This window comes from Aquarana catesbeiana, linkage group LG05 (genome assembly GCF_042186555.1).
Source record: "Aquarana catesbeiana isolate 2022-GZ linkage group LG05, ASM4218655v1, whole genome shotgun sequence".
NCBI lineage: Eukaryota > Metazoa > Chordata > Amphibia > Anura > Ranidae > Aquarana > Aquarana catesbeiana.
This window is the reverse complement of record NC_133328.1, coordinates 516,057,682-516,081,339: the sequence shown is the minus strand read 5'-3', so window position 1 is coordinate 516,081,339 and position 23,658 is coordinate 516,057,682. Positions and strand designations below refer to the sequence as shown.

General features: G+C 41.8%; 1 protein-coding gene across 9 annotated transcripts in view; it reads left to right on the top strand.

The window, feature by feature from the left end:
* Positions 1 to 16,029, top strand: part of TOX (thymocyte selection associated high mobility group box) — a 392,368-nt gene extending 376,339 nt beyond the window's left edge. For all 9 annotated transcript variants that reach the window (XM_073631671.1, XM_073631670.1, XM_073631673.1 and 6 more), the window contains 2 exons: positions 8,347 to 8,498; positions 14,854 to 16,029. In XM_073631671.1, the coding sequence (XP_073487772.1) occupies positions 8,347 to 8,498; positions 14,854 to 14,890 (189 nt within the window). In that variant the 3' untranslated portion in view covers positions 14,891 to 16,029. The remainder of the gene's footprint in view (positions 1 to 8,346; positions 8,499 to 14,853) is intronic.
* Positions 16,030 to 23,658: the final 7,629 nt, after the last annotated feature.

The window sequence follows — 23,658 nt, the reverse complement described above, 5'->3', positions numbered from 1 at the left end:
TGGAGTCTGTCAGGAAAACAGAACATTTCCTATTAAATACTTACCATAGTTTTCCTTTCCTGATAGACTCAGTAGCAGCAGGAGTCCCCTCCCAATGCCTGGAGTAGGCTAGCTAGGGAACATGGCCTATAGTCTGAAGCAATGGGAGAGGTGTCCTATAGGGTAGTTATGGAGGCGGGGCTAACCCACGCGTTGCTGCCATGGAGTCTATCAGGAAAGGAAAATTATGGTAAGTATTTGATAGGAAATTTTCAGTTTTCACAGAATACCCAATCACATGTAAGCAAAATTTAAAGAAGGTACTTTTGTTTGCACACGATTGGATGATAGGCATCAGGAATTCTACATATGCTCTTTTGCCTAAGTCCACTTTATTTTCCAGTTGAGAATGCTGTGGGAAGGCTTCCATATAAGTGGGGGCACAAGCTATCAATGAGTAGATCTTCCTATTATTAGATTACTGATGTCATTATCAGTGCAATTGGGTCATTAGAAAAAGGAGTGAGGGGAGTAATGCACTGATGATTACATACCTGACAGGTACCTCTGAGGCTAGAACAGAGAGAATATGGGCACTGTCACATGCGTGGAAATGCTCTGCTGCTTCTAACTTGGGTACACATTTTTGATTTTGTTGCTTTGTCACATTAAGGCTGGGTTCATACTATTGCCGCTTGTGGGTCACAGCAGGGATCCTTTGCGTCCCCGTTCACCTTTTCAGGTCCGATTTCAGCCCGAATTTTGGCCAAATTTGGACCTGAAGCAGACCAAAAGACGTACAGGGCCCCTGTGCAAATTCACACCAGAGTCACAGAGGAGATATGTGAACCGGCTCCATAAAGAGCCGGTCACAATCTCCTACCATGCAAATTGGTTGCGGGGAAATCCACATCCAATTCACATAGGTGTGAACCCAGCCTTAATCATGCTAATGAATCTCTGTTAGTGTGAAGTTTGGAGTTGTATAGCTCAAATGTAGCGCCCACTAGTGAGTACAGTCCATGCCATAAAATTAAGGGCTCGCTGCCCACTTTTATTAAAGAAAAGTTCAATACACTTCCAGAAACGAAAATCAATGGATTTCCCTCACAGGGGTTTTCAGCATTTCCATCCAAAGAAAATACACTTTCAGCCTCCAGGTTCATACATGTAGCACTCCTGGCTTACACATACCGCAGTGCTGCTCAGGTCTTCTGTCTCCCGCAGACCATTTCCTTGCCAACACTGTCCACATATCAGCCCCTTGCTGCTATGACCCTCAGGCTTGGGTCTCTGGCTTTCCCAGTTTACACGTGCACTCTCTGGCTTCTCCCTTGCACATCTAGACTCCTTGGGAGGGTGGAGCCCAGAACCATGGTCAGGTGTCTACAAAAAGACCAGCACACACCTGACCAATTAGTGTGTTGGCAGTACTAAAAATCTGGACCCAGGATTGAAGATTTCATCCCACCCAGTTCTCTAAGAAATCTTCAGGCTTTAGATCTCAAAGTGGATTTTTCAGAACAATGAGGAAACTGAAAAGCCAGTTGCCTCCCAATTAAGCAAGCCCACTGGAGCCCCTCAAATTGCCTGATTGAAAATTGTGGGTTAATATCGCCCTAGTGGGGCATCGCTCTGCAAAAAATAAACATTTTAAATACAGGTCTACTTTAAGGTAATGTTGTATTTCTATTGTAAAAGTTGAGAGTGGTACTTAACGAGCAGAGTTAAAACCATCTATAGTGGTTGAAATATTCACTGGAGCAAGGCCAATAATAACAAGAGAGATCACAGATAGCCTTTATAATGCAACAATACACTTTAAAAATATGTAGCTATGTTTATATGACCAACTTCCTTCTTTCTCTTTAGTTACTATGTGCAGTCTTTCTCTCTATTCAACAATCTAAATTGGAATTATTTATTTCTCTTTACGCTAGATAAATTAAAGTAAAGCTCTTCCATTCTTTTTTTTCTTACAATGACCTTGACAAAGCAATCTCTCCTGTACAGGACTGACTCCTGCAGTAAATGTGCCTTATTATTTGACCTGAGGGGTTCTGCTTTTTTCCAACAGATTTCTAACACTTTAACTTTGCTATTTTTGCTACTAAAGCAATATTCAACAGTAGATTGCGTATATCAATTCAAAAGTGGAAGTGTAGAAATAAAAGAACATCTGTGAGAACATGAATCAAAATAAGATGGAGTTGCACAATCCAAGCTTTGCATACACAGAACTGGCAGGTAGTGTGTGAGTCAGCACTCACTGGCAGCTATAAGGTGGACCATAAGGGAAAAATACCAGGGGGGGGACACAACAAGATATACCCAAAATTAATTAATAAGAATTAGTCCATACAGTCCATAGTAGTAAGGACTATCAAGGAGAAGTTCTCAGGATAGATGAATCCACAGGTGGATGGGGAGGCAGCTCCTCGGCAGGAAATTGGAGTTCCCTCAGACACAAACAAAAACAGCAGAAAGAGGGGGCCTGAGTCAGTGTGATAGTAAAAACAAGTAACACTTTATTCAGATACACTTACATAAAAGTATCTTGCAAGCTGCATACAGGGTGGATGTGGATCACCATTCAAGCAGCCAGCTATCACAAGGGATGAGAAGACCGCTGTGGGGATAAGCTCAGACCCGCCGTATGGGGGTATATAACCGGCAGCGTCTCCAGCTCTTACACCCACTCTCACAGAGCTAGCACGAGACCAATCAGGATGGGGGCAGGCCGCAATGCGTTTCCGGGGCAAACCCACCCCCCTCTAGAGGGGAAAATTTAGACTGTCTGGATGGAATAAAACAAAAAACAGCCAATCAGTACAGAGACTGGGCAAGGCTAGTCGCCCAATCAACAGGGCAATACTGGCTGGCTTTTATAGCTGTAATCCAATTTCCAACATGTATAGCTGTCATAGCATGGCACAAGTGTACCTATAGCACAGCGGGAAACAAGCTAAAAGTTATATAAAATAGAATAAAGGAAAATGGGCAGGATAGTATGGCTGCATAGTAACGCATCTATGATAGCATACAGGTAATAATTCCTATCAGCATATCTAAAGGGTGATGGATATATACACAGACTAAATTTATAGATGAGAACAAATAAAGGGGGGGTTGGTTAAAAAAAAAGGAAGGGGCGGTAAAGGATAGAAGGGCGGCAGTAAAAAAGAAAAAATAGAAAAAAAGAAGAGAAGACATACTATTAGTTGCGAGTTGGTATATAGGTTCTAGGTATCATAGAATTGTGTTGATTTCTATTTCCTCATTCAAACCCCCAGGCCCCAGAGAATCCAAGGTAAAAATCCAGTAGGTTTCCCTACGGCATAACCTCTGGAACCTTTCAGCCCAGGAGTAACAAGGAGGGATAGATTCCAACACCCAGACTTTTAACCCTTCAGTGGATTTATTATGGACATGAAGGAAGTGCCTAGAAATGCTATATTTATCTGATCTGTTGTCAATAAGTCTCCGACGTTGGCCGAATCGGGCTCTTGCTGTCCGAATAGTGCAGCCTACATATAAGAGGCCACGGGGACAAGACAAACAATATACTGTATAACAAATTCTGTTGCGCAACTGTAGAATTGCTTGATATGATAGCTTTTACCTGAATTATCTTTAAAACTCTTCTGTTGGTGCTGGACGAACCGGCACATTTTACATCTGATTTTTTTTTACAATGAAACATACCAATCAGATTGCAAAAGTTGGTTAAAGTTCTGACTGAAGTAGTGCAGTGAGGAATCCTACTTGGGGCTACCATATTTTTCACACTTCTAGCTTTGTGATAGATGACCCTTGGTCTCTCAGGAAAAACCGGAGCTAACTTGTAAAAGAATATCCCAGTGACATCTAATAATGTTTTTTGTATTGATTTTGATACTGGGTAATGAACTTGACCTCTGACCTAGTAACAGAAGTTGTCGGCTTGTCCTGATTGGTGATGGGGGCTTGGCACACCAAAAAGGCTTTATGAACTGCGTCAGAGTCATATCCCTTGTCCATAAATGTTTTTGTGCCTTGTAGTCACTGTCTAGTGTGCAGTTCTTTCTCAGTCTACAAAATTGGCACTTTGGGATATTCTGCTAGAATTTGGGGTGGTGGCAGCTCCTGAAATGGAGATACAAATTTCCCGCTGAGGGCTTAAGATGTGACTTAGATACAATCTGGCCCTCCGTATGGCATCATTTGAGGTCCAAAAACACAAGAGATTCAGTATCGTGTACACGAGTAAACAAGATGCCCATGTTATTGTTGTTACAGTACTGGACAAAAGGAGAAATGGAAGAGGGAGGACCATGCCATATAATGATCACATCATCGATATATCTTCCGTAGAAGATAATCTGAGACACAAAGAGTTACTTCTCCAGATGCATGACTCCTCCCACCAACCCATGGAGAGATTGGTATAACAAGATGCAAAGGAAGCACCCATGGCAGTGCCATGCACCTGGAGATAGTAACCCCCAAGATGCTTAAAGTAGTTGTGCTCCAAGCAGAATTGCGTACAATCCAAGATGAACTGGGCCCGTAGGTGATGATGGTTAGGTTCCTGTGCTAAAAAAAAATGCCCTAATGCCGTCAGTCTGGATTGATGTGTACAAGGAAGTGACATCGAGAGAGAGCCAAGTGTAGGAGATCTCCCATGTGTAGTGCGACAGGGAATCCAACAGATGGGAGGAATAGCAGACAAAAGATGGTAGGGACTAGGGATGAGCTTCGAGTTCGAGTCAAACTCATGTTCGACTCGAACATTGGCTGTTCGCAAGTTCGCCGAACAGCGAACAATTTGGGGTGTTCGCGGCAAATTCGAATGCCGCGGAACACCCTTTAAAAGTCTATGGGAGAAATCAAAAGTGCTAATTTTAAAGGCTTATATGCAAGTTATTGTCATAAAAAGTGTTTGGGGACCTGAGTCCTGCCCCAGGGGACATGGATCAAAAAAAAAAGTTTTAAAAACGGCCGTTTTTTCAGGAGCAGTGATTTTAATAATGCTTAAAGTCAAACAATAAAAGTGTAATATCCCTTTAAATTTCGTAGCTGGGGGGTGTCTATAGTATGCCTGTAAAGGGGCGCATGTTTCCCGTGTTTAGAACAGTCTGACAGCAAAATGACATTTCGAAGGAAAAAACCCATTTAAAACTACTCGCGGCTATTGCATTGCTGACAATACACATAGAAGTTCATTGATAAAAACGGCATGGGAATTCCCCACAGGGGAACCCCGAACCAAAATTAAAAAAAAAAATGACATGGGAGTCCCCCTAAATACCATACGAGGCCCTTCAGGTCTGGTATGGATATTAAGGGGAACCCCGGCCAAAATTTTTTAAAAAATGACGTGGGGTTCCCCCTAAATTCCATACCAGACCCTTCAGGTCTGGTATGGATTTTAAGGGGAACCCTGCGCCAATAAAAAAAAAAAAACGGCGTGGGGTCCCCCCAAAGATCCATACCAGACCCTTATCCGAGCACGCAACCTGGCAGGCCGCAGGAAAAGAGGGGGGGACGAGAGTGCGGCCCCCCCTGAACCGTACCAGGCCACATGCCCTCAACATTGGGAGGGTGCTTTGGGGTAGCCCCCCAAAACACCTTGTCCCCATGTTGATGAGGACAAGGGCCTCATCCCCACAACCCTAGACGGTGGTTGTGGGGGTCTGCAGGCGGGGGGCTTATCAGAATCTGGAAGCCCCCTTTAACAAGGGGACCCCCAGATCCCGGCCCCCCCCTGTGTGAAATGGTAAGGGGGTACTTACCCCTACCATTTCACTAAAAAACTGTCAAAAATGTTAAAAATGACAAAAGACAGTTTTTGACAATTCCTTTATTTAAATGCTTCTTCTTTCTTCTATCTTCCTTCATCTTCTTCTTCTTCTGGTTCTTCGGGTTCTAACTCTGGCGTTCTCATCCAGCATCTCCTCCGAGGCGTCTTCTATCTTCTTCTCCTCGGGCCGCTCCACACCCATGGCATGGGGGAAGGCTCCCGCTCTTCTCTTCATCTTCTTCTTCATCTTCTTCTCTTTTTCCTTCTTCTCTTCTTCATTTTCTTCTCCGGGCCACTCCGCATCCATGCTGGCATGGAGGGAGGCTCCCGCTGTGTGACGGCGTCTCCTCGTCTGACCGTTCTTAAATAACGGGGGGTGGGGCCACCCGGTGACCCCGCCCCCCTCTGATGCACGGTGACTTGACGGGACTTCCCTGTGACATCACGGGGAATGCCACAGGGAAGTCCCGTCATGTCCCGTGCGTCAGAGACAGGCCAAATCACATGAAACGTTGCACCCTATTGTCAGCAATGGCACTGTTCAAATCAGCGTGATGTCAACTTTGCAGTGATGCATCGGTTTCAAAAAATAGTTCCTGCACTACTTTTGACGATTTCAGGTGCAACTTGCATAGACATCTGTGCATGAAGCTGCACAGGTGTGTTCAAAGTCACACCTGAGGTCACACTGACATGCAGCTTTGAAATTGTGTACTTTCGGTTGAAGTTGCATGATTTCAAAGTCGCATTCAATGTGAATGAGGGCTAAAATGTATGATTCACCTATTATTTATTCCTGTAAGTCGTTGTTACTCCCCACGAAGCATGCACTATGGATTCTTTACCTTCTATGATTTTCACACACACCTTTCAGTAATAACTTCCTGCATGGAATGCAAGTGCGAAATTGCTTCCAGATGTAAGACAGATTCCCCCCCCCCCCAAAAAAAAAAAAACTTAGATAACATTTTTATTGCACATATGCCACTTAGCTTACATTCAGACACCAGAGGGTGTGCTGCTTCGCAACCCACATTTGGCAGTGAAATAACCACATGTATGCTATCATATATGTGTTCATTTCCATGTTTGCATATAGTGTTTGGTTGGCTTTGTAGGCACATCATTGTGATGTTGTAGACCCATAGACTTGCATCGTGTGAAGGAATAGAAACCATTATGTAGCAATGGAATGTAGGAACCATACATATGTAATGAGCAAGTATGGCTGCTCCCATAAATGTAAATAATAAATATAAATAAATATAAATAAGAAACTAAACATAGGAACAAGGTTTTTCTTTTTCTTTTAAACGTTAAGGCATATTGCTAAGATTTTTGTACTTCAAATAAATACTTTAAAAAAAGTGAAAACGTTATAAGGCTAAATAAAAAAAGGCAGCTGAGCCACATTTTTTACCACCCCCAACTGTCCGCCCTAAGCTGCATAGGCAGATGTATGGGGGTATACACATATTGTGCTGAGGCAAAAATTTGACCCTCTGTCACGTTCAAGTGAATGGGGCCGCATTGCAACTGCCTCATGACTGCATGCAATACACATGGTTGTGGCATGGTGGTACAGGCTTTTAAGGGTTAAAACCTTCTCACCATCTGTCAAACACCTTCTGAAAAGTGAGTCATGCCAATCACTCTTTAGAGTTTGATCGCTTAACAAACCCTAAGAGAGGGAGTGTTCATGGCAATGTAGGCTGCTTCACAAGGTGTCTAAAATATCAGATTAAACTTTTCCATAGCCACTGAATGATTTTCCTCCTTAGATTTCTTCTAGATAATAATAGTGCACACAGTGACAGGTATGGATACATTTCTATTTCTGATTATCATATCCTTTTGACATACTATATACTGTATATATATATATATATATATATATATATATTAAAGTTTCTGTGGACCAATTTAGTAATTAAGTAGAACAGCAGAAATACATATTCAAAATTAATTGTTATTTTGAAACCGTAGGCAAGCTATTCATTTTTTTTCCACCACAGTGTGGAGTTTTATTATTTGTTCCTCATTAATTCAAATAACTAGTATAGTGCTTTGCTTTTTTTTTGTTAGTTGAAAAAGAAGTGTAAGTATAAAGGAAGCAGATGGTCCTTTTGTGATTGAATGAAGAAAAAGGGTTTTCAGAACAATGCATGAATAGGTGTAGCCTAATAAAACACTCAGCCACCTGCTGCCAATCTCTTTTCAAAAAGATTCTGTTGCATATTTTGAAAATTAACAAGCAATGTATCCTTGAGTTTCATGTGAAAAACACAGATTCAGAGGAATATATCTCCATTTGCTGTGTTGATTGTTTTGTCTCCTTTTCTTTAAAACGTTTTGTTTTTCTTCTATGCAAACCAGTTTATGTTCTATGCAAACTTTTCTTTCATACAGAGACATAATTGCTGTGCATTGTATATTTTGATGCCAATATATTGATAATGCGGAAAGTAAAATTACATTTAATTGAATCTTTTATGTCTTGAACATGTTATGTTGTGCACGGTGTATTCATTTTTTTTCTTTGTAGCTAATTATACAATATTTTTTTTCCTCTTTCTCTCACTCAGGGATTTACTCTTCAGTCAGAATACCAGAATCTTATCAACCCAACATCTACAGCAGCCCAGGCTGTTACTCAAGCAATGGAGTACGTCCGCTCAGGATGCCGAAATCCTCCAGGACAGGCCATAGAATGGAACAATGACTACTGCAGTAGTGGGTGAGTTGGCTACCAGCACACTCTAGTGTTGTATTCATGTTATTAATGTTTGACAACACTCTCTAATTCACATGCCTTAGGAACACAGTTATTAGTTGTAGATCAACTTATTTATAAAGGTACAGTATACATTTTATACATTAACTAATATATAGAATTAATATATAATAAATAGAAATGTTTCATAGTAGGAAAGACACAATATAAACAATATTAATACGATAGATAGATAAATAGATAGATAGATAGATAGATAGATAGATAGATAGATAGATAGATAGATAGATAGATAGATAGATAGATAGATAGATAGATAGATAGATAGATAGATAGATAGATAAATAGATAGATCGATCTATTCACTTCCTATCCTGTAGACACTACAAAAAAGTGAAAGGAAATCTCCCCAAAGTGAAGAAAATGTCATTTTCCCCTCACATTTCTTTTATAGAAGCAACTCAAAATTTTGGATTTGTCCTCACTTTCAGTCATGATGTCTACGGTCACCATGACAAAAAGAGAGGGTGAATCTCCCTGACAGGGGTTCTAATTCACCATTACTCCATCCAAAGCTAGAAAAAAAAAGTTTTGGCTTAAGATACACTTCAAGTAGATGAGTAAAACCTAACATTAACAGGAAACAATAGGAAAGAGTAAGCTTTGTTAATTTTAGTAAGGGATGCGTACTTTCTCTACATGCTACTTTTCCACTTAAACTTTAACTATAGGATACTTTTACTAAACAATTTAGACTTTCATGTATAAAGCAATAATTTCACTGAAATACTAATACTTACATTAAGAATGTAAAGAGCACATGCGGACCATTTGTTTCATCACTTCAGTCACATTTTTTCAAAGAAGAAACGGATGAAGTTTACATGTTTTTCATCAGTTTTTACATCAGTTTCTTACATCCACTAGCTAAAGTCCTTAACCACTTGAGTCCCGGAGCCATTTTTTCATGAAAAAACTGACTATTTGTCCGTTTACATCCATTTTTCGTCCGATCCATTCTTTTAACGGAAGAAAAATAAGGCTTTGATCGGATGTTGACAGAAGCGGATGTAAACCGATGTAAATGAATGATCATCCATTTACATCTGTTTTTTCCATAGAGATGCATTGATGTCCCTTTTTCATCCATCAACAGATGTGTGAAATGTGTAAAAGGGGCCTTACTCTTTATGAGGAAACCCAGTTGCGACAAATGACCCACACTTTTATGGTAAAGTCTCTGCTTTTGAATATTTATAATACATTTTCCTTGCACCTTGCGTTTTTTATCAGTGTCTTACTTTACCAAGTGGTTATTTCCTACAACAAATAAAACACTGAAATGAGAATTACTGCATACATTGATGGCCAAAAATATTGGCACCCCCACATTTCTGTCAGATAATGCACCACTTCACCCTGAAAATGGATGCAATTACAAATGTTTAGGCATTCTCATATAGATTTCTTTTGTTTGTATTGGTATGACACAAAAAAATGGAGAAACAAAAAGCCAAATCTGACACATCCCACACAAAACTCCACACAAAAAATGAACTGGACAAAATTATTGGAACCCTCAATTTAATATTTGGTAGCACAGCCCTTAGAAAAAATAACTGAAATCAATCGCTTCCTGTAACCATCAATGAGTTTCCTACACCTCTCTACTGGAATTTTGGACCACTCTTCTTTCGCCAACTGCTTCATGTCTCTCAGATTGGAAGGGTTCCTTTTTCCAACTGCTGTTTTGAGATCTCCCTACAGGTGCTCTATGGGATTTTGATCTGGAGTCATTGCCGGCCAGTTCAGTACTCTCCAGTGCTTTGTCTTAAACCATTTCTGTGTGCTTTTTGATGTGTGCTTTGGGTCATTGTCCTGCTGTAAGACCCATGACTTCTGACAGAGACCTAACTTTCTGACACTGGGCCATACATTGCACCCCAGAATTCTTTGGTGGTATTCAGATTTTATAATGCCATGCACACGGTCAAGACATCTAGGGCCTGAAGCAGCAAAGCAACCACAAAACAGCAGTGAACCTCCACCATGTTTGACTGTAGGGTCTGTATTCTTTTCTTTAAAGGCCTCATTTATTTTTCTAAAAAAAAAGTAGCTTTTACCAAAAAGCTGCAATTTTGTTTCGTCTGTCCACAGCACATTCTCCCAAAAGGATTTTGGCTTCCTCAGATACATTTTGGCAAACTAAAATCTGCTAAAAAGGTGCCAATCATTTAACTATTTAAAATGCCAAACAAATTGATCTACCTTTCTGGGAAATAGAACTGTTTCTGTTAAACAGTCATTAAAGCTGAACTACAGACAGATATAAAAGACAGCAATTAATGTAGCCCTACATTAATTAATACTTTTTTAAAGCGGAACTAAATCCTCCTATCCTTTACAGCCAAGGAAGCTTCCATCTCAGCCTCTGTTTGATCTGCAATTGCCATGGTGCTGCACATGTGATCAGTTATGATACCAGCCATTTAATGGCTTGACAGTATGTGTGAGAGTACAAGCAACTGTGACAGTTATCATTCTTGGCATGCCTTGAATGTAACTTGTTGGGAAACAGTTAAATTGGTGGGTTTAGTTTTGCTTTGAATATATTTTTTAAATGCAAGCAGTATCTACATTTGGTTTGGTATCAGCCTCTCGTAATCTCCTATACAGCAGGGCTCAGACTGGGGAAGGGAGAAGAATAAGACAATCAGTTGTACCGCAGCACTCATGTCTCAACAAAGGACATACTGATAGGATCAGGGTGACAGAAAGATAAGTTAATCAGTCTGCTACTTCTCCTATTACTGATCGGCCACAGGCTGGGGGATAGGAAAGATCTGTTAGCATTTCTGAACTGCAGGAATTGTACAAGACAGGCATATGCTGGAAAAGCTGCATACATATCAGATTTGGATGAGCAGAAATATAAATCCTTTGGCATGAAAAACAGTTTTCATATATGCATTTTACCTCTTGTGTAGCTGTTTGGCAGGAGTTAAGCTTTAATTGGTGTTTATGTGTCTGATATTGTAACTGTTATTGCTGCTTTTATTTCTAGTATTGTTGCTTAACCACCTACCTGTACATCCTTGGACTGGAGCGGTGATACCAGGGCCAGAATCAGCCATGATACTGATATCATTTTCTTTAGCCAGCAATTCCCTGCAAAGTAAAAGTGATAATTTTGGCTATACAGCTGCTCGATCACTTTTACAGCCAGGAACCCCCCCCAGGCCACCTGTTACCTGTACCAGACTGTCTCATCCCACTGCAGAGCCCATTGCCAGGTGTACTAGGCAGAGTGAAAGGCACTTCTGTTGTTCCTCCCCCTCTGTGACATCAGAAACCAGAAGCAATGAGGGTTTTGTCACTTCTGGTTTTGGTTTATTGTCAGCTCTGCACTGAAACCAATCAGTTTGCAGTTTTTTTTTTACAGATTAACTGAACAAGCTGAAGTTAGAAGCTGATTGGTTACCATGCAGAGCTGCACCAGATGTTGCACTTAGGGTGACCACATTTCCAAGCTGCCATTCAGGGACACCCCCCCCCCCCCGCACCCGCCCAAAAAAGATGGTTTTTGATACTTTTTTTTGCAAATTTTTTTGAAAAAAAAGCAAAACAGTGGTAACCAGTTTAGACAGGTGGTATGGGCTAGCAGAACGGAGGGGAACACGGTAGAAGAACGGAGGGGGACACGGTAGAAGAACGGAGGGGGACCGCAGCAGAATCAAGGGGGACACGGAGGAAGAACGGAGGGGGACACGGAGGAAGAATGGAGGGGGACACGGAGGAAGAACGGAGGGGGACAGCAGAATGGAAGGGGACACAGAGGAGGAACGGAGGGGGACAGCAGCAGAACGAAGGGGCAAACGGAGGAAGAACGGAGGGGGACAGCAGCAGAATGGAGGGGACACGGAGGAAGAACGGAGGGGGACAGCAGGACAGTGGGGGACACGGAGGAAGAACGGAGGGGGACAGCAGCAGAACAGAGGGGGACAGCAGAACGGAGGGGGACATGGAGGAAGAACAGAGGGGGACACGGAGGAAGAATGGATGGTGACACGGAAGAAGAATGGAGGGGGACACGGAGGAAGAACGGAGGGGGCCACGGAGGAAGAACGGAGGGGGCCACGGAGGAAGAACGGAGGGGGACACAGAGGAAGAACGGAGGGGGACAGCAGCAGAACGAAGGGGGACACGGAGGAAGAATGGAGGGGGACACGGAGGAAGAACGGAGGGGGACACGGAGGAAGAACATAGGGGGACACGGAGGAAGAACGGAGGGGGACACGGAGGAAGAATGGAGGGGGACACAGAAGAAGAATGGAGGGGGACACAGAAGACGAATGGAGGGGGACACAGAGGAAGAACGGAGGGGGACACAGAGGAAGAACGGAGGGGGACACAGAGGAAGAACGGAGGGGGACAGCAGAATGGAGGGGGACACGGAGGAAAACTGGAGGGGGACAGCAGAATGGAGGGGGACACGGAGTAAGAACAGAGAGGGACAGCAGCAGAACGGAGGGGGACATGGAGGAAAGATGGAGGGGGAGAGCAGCAGAACTGAGAGGGAGTGGGGGGGACAGCAGCAGAACTGAGGGGGAGTGGGGGACAGCAGCAGATCTGAGGGGGATTGGGGGGACAGCAGCAGAACTGAGGGGGAGTGTGGGAGACAGCAGCAGAACTGAGGGGTGTGGGGGACAGCAGCAGAACTGAGAGGGAGTGCTGTGTGGGGGGGCAGCAGCAGAACTGAGGGGGGTGGGGGTCTGGGGACAGCAGCAGAACTGAGAGGAAGTGTGCATTGCTCACTGAACTAGGTAGTGGAAGTTACACTAACCTGAAGATTGTTTGGCGGTGGCGGCCGGACCTCGTGGGCGGGAGGGAGCCGGAGGGAGGACTCGGACGAGGCGGCTCAGACTCAGTCAGGACTCAAGATGGAGAGAAGTTGGAGAAGTCGGGCAGCTCGGAGTCGGCCCGGGTTGCGCTGCTGGCTGGCAACGTGCTTCTGCTTCACAAATGAATCACCGGCTGCAGTGCTGGAGTAGTCGGCTCGGCGGCTCCGGGTCCGGGACTGTCACTGGCAGGCACCACTGACTGGGGCTGGGCACAGGGCAGGGCAGGATAGTAAGTGTGGCAGTCTGGCGGCTCAGCGGCTGCTCTCTCTCTGGGACTGAGGCGCACTGCTCAGCTGTAGCGTGTAGACTAGAGTGCGGGCGGGTGCCCACTGCACTGACTATCACGTGAGGGACGGTGCCAGCTGACGTCACTGGTTGGTAGACGCGGGGCGGGCAGCCCTAGCCTAGCAACCAGTTAAGCTGCATGGTGTTGGTGTGTGTGTGTTACTGTGTCGGACTGGTGACAGCCCCGGCGGTGTGGTGTTTTTTTTTCATTCCGGGACACTGTATTGTCCCGGAATGAAGGTACCCGGGACACGGGACAAAAAGCTGAAATAAGGGACAATCCCGGGCAATCCGGGACACGTGGCCACCCTAGTTGCACTCTTCAGTTTTAGTAAATTAACCCCACAGTTACATCGCAATATGGTTTTAAAGTAAACCTTGGCGGCTACCATTGCTGACCTTTTTCTGAAAATGTTATTTGGCTAAGTATTATACTGACCAATTGGATTAAATATCTTCACAGTCATTGACCCATGAAAAAGTCTGCATATCAGGAAAATCAAAGTAAAGTCATGAGTCTCTATCTGCATACTTGTTTCAGGTCATTGACTCCAGCTGTTGAAGTTGAAGAGTCAGCATGATAACCAGGCAACTAAATTTGCAGAACAGAAAGTCAGCACTGTCAGTCTTTATACTTCTCCCAAGATAGTTTTCAATTAAAGTTTGTATATAACCCAAACATTTTTTTATAGTATAGGCAAAGAATAAAACCTTGGCTTGCTTTATTGCTGCCTGTCACCCCAACCCCATTTATTTGCCTTTGTGGCCTGTCACTGAGTTGGAAGGTGACAGAACATCCAAAGTTTTAGAGCTGTTACCAGATCAAGAGATGAGGGTGAGTTTTTTAATGGGGATACCTGTTCCAATGACAACTGTTTATGAGGGGTGATGAGGCATGTCTGGAGATTTCCTCCCATTTTCTGTTGAGTCTTCATAACAGGTAGTAAAGGTATATCTACCTGACGAGACATAGATGTAAAAAAATAAACATAGAGGGACTTAACTCTTCCCTATTCTATCCAAAACAAAAACGTTTTAGCTATACATACACTTTAAGTTCATATTTCTTATCATTTTGCAATTTATCATTCAGATATAACATATACATAAAGCTCACAATTGTCTGTTGCCACCTACCAGAAAAAAAGGTTAATTTTTTTTTTTTTTTCTAGGAACATGCAAAGAGACAAGGCACTGTACCTAACTTGAAAACACAAGCCAAGATGATGAATTTCTTTCAGAGGAAGAATGCAGGGACAACCTTTGTCAAGGATTGCATTTCGTGACCAAGGCAGATCTGCAGTTTATTAGAAAAATTCAAGTTGCTAAGCACTTAGAACATTTGCATTTGTGGACCATCCACTCTGGGAAAAATAGTCTTGCTTCTCTTTTGAAACTTCTTTATGTAACATTACTTTCCCTTTACTGAAAGACGATTACTAAAGAAATCTGGACTCTTCAAATATATCGGTTTTGCTGTGAAGTGCTGAACTAGTAAGCTGCCTTAGCAACTGTCATCTCGACTAAAAACTCATGGAGATCACAATGATTTTCACAAAGGTCATTTATAAAAAAATCTACAAAAGACTTTCTTAAAGGCTTGATGTAGCACTCATAGCAAGGATGTACATAGCATGAGTGTCCCTTCTCCTAGAGTATAAAATGTGGATGTTATTGTTGCTAAATTACAAAATTTCAAAATCGTACATTCCAGGTGGTAAATTTTGGGAAAAAATATGGTTAGAATTGGCAGACATTCATATTTTTGCTTCTTTTTTTATTGCTTAATATGTCTATATTTTCAAAAATATCTCAGAGGAAAAATTCCTTCTCAAGAAATTAAAAAATTGGCTAACTCTACAGTGGGCTCTACTGAAAGCAAAACATTTATTTTGTACCACATTAAAATGGCTTTTTGTATCACTTATTGTGTATTTGTTAGTAAATGTTATTATGTCCCTATATGTATAAAGACTGCCAAATGCTTACATGTTATTTTACTAGATGCAGAAACAGATTGGGAACCGCTAAATTATAACCTTGATATCTGGCGATGTGTTATTGTTTCTCCATACTGTGTCTGTATTTAATCTTTTTATTTTATTTTGTTTTTTTAATTTTTTTATTATTAATGGAGCCTGTTGCGCCTATTTATGAAATAATAAATCTAGGTGTTTGTAAGTAATTTTCTTAGCTTTTTAAATATGTTTCTTTGATGTTTTCACTTTTTTGCTGGAAAAGAAATATATTGTTTCACAATCCATGTGAATACATTTCCTTTCTACTGTGACATGAAATAAAACCAAATTTGCGTTTTTAAACTACTATAAATAAAAGCGATCAACAACTTTCTTTTTACTATTTTTTCATATTTGCTTGAGCTGTAATTTAAGTCTGAGTAATATACATGCTGCTATAATTGACAACAATATAGGAACTCTTTATATTTATACAGTGCAGTAAAATCATATAAGACCCAAAAGTAAACAGCATTGAAAAGATATAATTCTGCCTCTAGTTTTTAATCAGGTTTTGGCTGTGCAATTTGGCAAGAGGTTGTGATAAATTGTTCTTATAAGCTCCTATGATCACACGTCAGATCTAGTGAAAGGACTGTGAGGCAGGGAAAATGCCCTACTTGTGCTGTATTTAACATGAATATGAAAGGTCTTTTGACAAATGGGAGAATTCCCTTAGGGCACATATCAGTCAGATTGTCTTTTTAAGTGAAAGCCAAATGGAGGAGAAGCACAAACCAAATCTTTCAAAATAAATCCTAGGCCTTTAAAATGCTCACAGATAATTGTATTATAGAAGGAATAATGTCATAGTCATTTAGCATGGGTTCACACTAGTACATGCATAACACCGCATGTGATTCACACAGGAATCGCACATCTCATGCGATGTGCACATCGCATGCGATGTCTGTGCAGTGCTATTTGAGCCATGGATTTGTATGGCTCAAATCACATCACATCCGCACCAAAATGGTGCAGGTCTCTTTTTTCCTGCACCTGAATCGCATCACATGAGTGTTCACAACCATGCAATGCAATTCTGGCAATCGCACTGCATTTTGTGATCTGTTTTGGGGTGTCATTAACCTAACATTGACACCAGCAGCAGATCGCATTGATGCAGCGCAATTGCTATGCAGTGAAATACAATGTGGGGAAACACAGTGAATCTTGTGCCTTTTCCACAGCGCATCAGTGTAAACCAGAGCTTAAGCAAGGGGTTCCTCTTTCAGATTACTATGGGCTTTTTTTTGTACCCTGTTACAACCTTTCCTGTATGTATTACCTTTATTTTGTAGTTGTGTGCTGTTTTATAACTGTATGTTTATATTCAGGCAAAGCAGTTGTTTTCCATACCTTGAAATACCATAAAGACCAGCTCCAATGTGTACCCTGCATTTAATTCCATTGTATGCAGAGAACGCTCTATATTGCAGTCTTGGCTACAAACATGAACAATCTCTCAATATCTATGGACAGAAATATTAAAAAAGGACAGAAATAATATTTACCTAATTCTGTACATGTTGCTTACTGGTGTTGGTCAGATATTCAGTCAATGTTCTAATATCAGCTCTATCAGAGCTATAAATGTTTTAAGATCTGAACACTTATGCCCTGCACACATGGTCGGATTTTCCGATGGAAAAAGCGTGATCGGATTGTGTTGTCAGAAATTCCGATCATGTGTGGGCTCCATCGGACTTTTACCGTCGGAATTTCCGACACACAAAGTTTGAGAGCAAGATATAAAATTTTCCGACAACAAAATCCGATAGTGTCAATTCCGACCGTGTGTACACAAATCCGACGCACAAAGTGCCACGCATGCTCAGGATAAATTAAGAGACGAAAGCTATTGGCTACTTCCCCGTTTATAGTCCTGACATACATGTTTTACGTCACCGTGTTCAGAACGATCGGATTTTCCGACAACTTTGTGCGACCGTGTGTATGCAAGACAAGTTTGGCACAAAATCCGTCGGAAAAAATCAGACGGATTTTGTGGTCGGAATGTCAGGTCAATGTCCGATCGTGTGTACAGGGCATTAAATAACATAAGCATATTCATCGGTAGTGTAATTGAAAGGAAAAGCTGCACACTGATGATGACTTCTCAGGCAAAATATAATTCAGCTAACAAGCTTCAGCACTTGGTCCTACCCCCAGGACCACTCCTATGACAGGTTTCATCCAATGGGCCTAATCATAGAGGAATGATGGACTCCAAGCCAGCACCTGATTCCAGTATACGAGGGGAGCGCTTGTAGTGTTGGAGCACTGCACTTTTCTTTGATTCTAAATTCTAAAGTATGTTTAATTTAAGTAATTTTTAAAATTCACTATCTAACCTTTTAAATGTAAAGTCACCCACATTTTTGTGTAAATAAAGTGCCCCTGTTCTACTTTACAATCCCTGGAGGGGTAGTCTAAAAAACAAATTCTCCCTCCCCTCCAAGCATAATTGTTTTATGATCTACTCAAGATGAATTCCTTGCATGGGTGTATATTTCCCAACCTTGGCTACACCGATAAGCATGAAGAGTTATCACAAGTTGTAATGACCTTCAGGTTATATTTTGTTCCTTACTCTCTCTACTTTGTATCCTTCCTTTTCTTTCAACCTGACCAAGTGTAATTGTATGTATATGATTTACACTTTCACCTGTTGTTTTACAAATCAAAAACTCAATAAAACTTTTGTGAAATAAAGTGCATTTGTTCTAACCCCCTTCCTACCTTGCACATTTAACATCTTTACCTATTAGCCAGTGTGAGCTCAAACTGGGTCCTACCACCTTCCCTTTTGTTTACCTCTATTTGCTGTAGCTTTCTGTGAGGCAGAGTCACTGATTGACTGTTCAAACCACATACAACAGTCTCTAGAACTTACCGAGAGAAGTTTAAAAAACATAAAACTCACAGTGAGCATTTGTTGACTAGGAATAAACATCTTGTTAATGAAAGAGGTCACTGGATTAGGGCCAGACCTGTTCAAGCTTGCGGGAAGCAAGCACAGTTGTTTCCTGGAGGTAAACTTAAAGCGATATTAATGTCTAATTTTTTAATAAAAAAAATAACAAACATGTCTGAGGTACATCTACAATGTTCTGATGGTCTGGGAGGGATCCAGGACAGAACTCATGGAATTTATGGAGGAACTCAGCCACAATACCCAAAATATACATCTAACCTATGTGATAGGCCCACACGAGATCTCTTTCTTTGACCTCTCCATCAGGTTGGAGATGGGCAAATTGGTAACAAAAACCTATAGGAAGATGATGGCGGCCAATACCCTCCTCTCTGCGGACAGCCATCACCCTAAACCACTGATCCGTGGGACAGTTGCTCAGGATTCGGAGGAACTGTTCCACTGAGGAAGACTATAGATGTGGGTCTGATCAACTCTACAGATGTTTTAGGGAAAGAGGCTACTCCCACCATACTCTTAGAAGGGCTAGGAAGATTGCTGTGCAAAGAACCAGGGCTGACCTCTAAAGTACTCAAGACAGGGTGACTGATATGCCAGAGGGACTGGTAAGACTGATTACACAGAACAGTGCACAATGGGATCAGATTGACAAGATCCTACAGGATCACTGGCATACACTGGTATGTTCTGATGGTATGGAGGCCATTGTTGGGTCCAGGCCTCACATGGTGGCAAGACGAGCCATAAACCTTGATGATACACTTGCTCAGTCAGAGTTTATCCATCCACTAAATTGAAACTGGCTCACGGACCTACTCAGGCTAAAAAGAATGCACCCCTCTGGGCACTGCGGGATGTGTAGCTATGTTGAACGCTCTAGGGTCTTCACCGACTTCAACTGTGCTGGACATCGCTGGATCAAGAGGGGGCTCGGGTAAGTATTAGGGGGGCTGCTGCACATAGAAGGTTTTTTACCTTCATGCATAAAATGCACACTGATGATGACTTCTCAGGCAAAATATAATTCAGCTAACAAGCTTCAGCACTTGGTCCTACCCCCAGGACCACTCCTATGACAGGTTTCATCCAATGGGCCTAATCATAGAGGAATGATGGACTCCAAGCCAGCACCTGATTCCAGTATACGAGGGGAGCGCTTGTAGTGTTGGAGCACTGCACTTTTCTTTGATTCTAAATTCTAAAGTATGTTTAATTTAAGTAATTTTTAAAATTCACTATCTAACCTTTTAAATGTAAAGTCACCCACATTTTTGTGTAAATAAAGTGCCCCTGTTCTACTTTACAATCCCTGGAGAGGTAGTCTAAAAAACAAATTCTCCCTCCCCTCCAAGCATAATTGTTTTATGATCTACTCAAGATGAATTCCTTGCATGGGTGTATATTTCCCAACCTTGGCTACACCGATAAGCATGAAGAGTTATCTAGGCTAAAAAGAATGCACCCCTCTGGGCACTGCGGGATGTGTAGCTATGTTGAACGCTCTAGGGTCTTCACCGACTTCAACTGTGCTACAATGCGGGTTCTCTATATCTTGGAATGCCCATGCAAGAAACTTTTTGTAGGTAAAACCAAATGCCAGCTCTGGGTCAGATTTGGTGAACACCTAAAAAGCATTAAGCAAAAAGAGGACACCCCCATAGCAAAACACTTTATTGAATGTCATGGTGGGCAATCTACTGGTCTGAAAGTTAAAGGGTTTTTTGCTCTAAACGGACCGTAGAGGTGACTTTAACACAGTCTTACTTAGAAAAGAAAAATCCTGGATATTCAGGCTAGGTACTTTACAGCCTGAAGGACTAAATAATGAGTTAAGCCTCAAAATCTTTCTTGAGCCCTAGTTCAACACCAGGCCACTCTGGTGTTAGAAATATTAATAAAGTGGCTATGTTTAAGTAAAAACTTATTTTTGAAACTACTTAAATTGACACTACTTAACTTGTTCTAAGTGAGCTAGACCCATGCCTTGTCCTGTGTAGATATGGTACAAGTATACAGGGTGATTAAAATTGCTATGCAGAACCTTTTTCCTCTTTTCCCCCTGCTTTTTAATCACTACAACGTGATCTATCACCACAAGATGGCCCCAAAATGAAATTTTGACATAATCCAAGCTAATTGGACACATGCTCCTTTACAAAGACGAAGATACTGTACGTCATGCGTCCTGACAAAGAGCACAGTCACGTGTGAAAAACGCGTTGACTTAGGCATCGCCATCTCTGCCCTGCGCCCCACCATGCGTTCCAGCAAGTGTGTGACATAACATCGAGCCGCCACTTCTGCATGGATTGACTGGACAAGTCTGCTCCATACTCATCTACGGGCCACTGTACCTAGCACACCAAACATCCGGTTGGATGTCCAGCATCTAGCTGTTATTTACCAGATAGCAGATGTAACAAATAAGAGGACCTATCAAGGATTCATCTACATTCCGACTGCAGCGTCTGTGAGGGAGCGCTATCCATACATTACTGCCATTGCAGCTACTATCCTGGAGTGGTGAGAGCCCTTGGGCAACCCCCCCTCCCTCTTTCACTTGATAAACTCCTCAGTTGAGCTCCCATTGACATGCCATATCTCATCAATATTGGACTGTGAAGTTTACCTAAGCGTACATAGTATGCCATGCTGTCAGATACCTGTATATGTGACCGGATTGTATTATCCCTTGTTTATTGATGTTACATGAGCACTGGTAAACCAGGAGCTCCCCCGAGTATGTTACGTGCTGGCACATGCATCTTGCACAACAGGTTCCGGACGCTCTTACTCTATAATCCTGTGTGATTTACATACTTGCCAATGCAACAAATCTACACAACTATTGCACAAGCCCCATTCATGGACATGCTGGGTGTAGAGTACGGCATTACAGATTACTAGGACTAGTATTTCATACTGGATTAACCATTGAGAGCAGCACCAATTTTTCCATTTTGCATGGGTGTGTGTTGGTGGGGCCCTGAGATTGACGTCATATTGTGACAGCGTTGTCACCCGAGCTGAGTCGCTGCTCTGTGTGTCAATTCAGACACAGAGCTGTGGCTCTGCCCCACCCCCTCCATCTCCATGGCTCCCGCTGCTGCCAAAAGCCAATCAGGAGTGCAAGTCCCCAGAGAGGCCAGGCTCTCCTGGACATCGCTGAATCAAGAGGGGGCTCGGGTAAGTATTAGGGGGGCTGCTGCACATAGAAGGTTTTTTACCTTCATGCATAAAATGCATGAAGGTAAAAAACCTTGTGCCTTTACAACCACTTTAAAAAAATCAAACCTTGAATCGGATAGGTTACAGCAGCAGAAGCTCATTCTAGCTTCTATTCCTGTGAACAAAGAACAGAAAAATTGGTTTATGGGGAGAGTATCATCACAACTAGATGACTAAAGACTCAAAAAACTTGCATTGTCTTGTGAATCTTGTGAGTCAGTGTGGCATAGACCGCAAGCAACCATTGATCCATCACGTTTTGTATAAGTGGTTAATAAAATTACAGTTCATTGTTTTGTCCGCATGGACCAAAATCTCCAAAGAACATTGCCAACACCTTGTTGAATGCTGATGCTGATCTTACTGAACATAACTTTTTCCCAAAACAGATTAAAGCTATAGGATCTCAATCTTAAATTAAAATCCCTGGGCTAAAGCTCTGTACAAACGAGCAGAATGCCAGGCAAAAAATTGCCTGACATTCGGCCTGTGTGTATTGCAGCCAGTCCGACAGAACCGGCTGTTTGGCCGGCTTCTTTGGGATAAGCATGCTTGAAAACCAGCAGCCGACTGGCTCCTGATCAGCGTGCCCAGCCAATGGCTTCATTTTTTATTATTATATCACCTTCATAAAAATAAGTGCTCTCAGTGCCAAGATTTAAAATATGTGCAGGTTCACAACAATATGCCGTATGTTGTGATAGCTTGCTTACAGGTAAGTAGATGTTTTTATCAATCCATGTATTATATCGATACTGTTTTTTTGTGTTTCTTGGAACAAAGTCCACCTTCTCAAGGTTGTATAAGCAGATATGTTATTATACATAGAACAGCCATAAAGTATACCATTAAAAAATATATCATATAGATAATTCCCTGTTCTCCAAGCATGCAAAGAGCAGGTGAAGAAAAGAGATAATATATAGATTAAATACTTCTGAGCAGAGCCCTAGGATGGTGGACTCCCATAAAAATTAATAAGACCCTTCTACCGGCAGCCAAATACACCCCTCATACACCTGCATGTAGTAGTGTAAGATTATCCATGCTACAGTGAATACCCCAAAAGGGAATGTTTGTATTCACCACTGCTCTGCCCAGGAAGCGAGAAGAGGATGCAAAGGCATCTTGTTCCTCTTATCTCACACTGAAACACCCACCTGGTTGCCTGGGAACTTTGGGAAGTGCTCCACTATGGAAAGCAAAGTCCTCTTATCTAATGCCACCATCCCATGACCACTCCTCCCACTAATCAAATGTCAAATTAATGTCTATATTTGACATTTTGAACTGATAAATCATCATGTAATGCATTGATGTATAAAAATATCTACATATGCAGTATCTATGCAATACTGTTAAGCTATGGACAATATATTTTTGTATCACCCCATACCTTGTATACTTATAGGGGTATGACATACAGTATGATTATTTGTTTAGTTTGACCTCTATTAACTTTTTTTTATATGTACAAACTTAATACATCAAGCAGCAAAATTACTTTGTGGTTAAAGTTCTATAAATCTGGACTTGGGGCTGGATAAATTAACTTGGGTTGTTCACTACATGAACTCTTTAGTAAATATAGACATTCATTTGATTTAAGCGATGAAAAGAAAACTTGATAAAATGTGTAGTATTCAAGTTTAAGAACACTATTCACATGGAAAATGGTGTAAAATGAATCTGTTTACTGTAGAGAAAGCCTGAAGCGATATTTCAGTTCTTCACAAAAGATGAAAGGATTTGGGCAGACAAATTGTCTATAAGAGGAATAACAAAGTACCAGC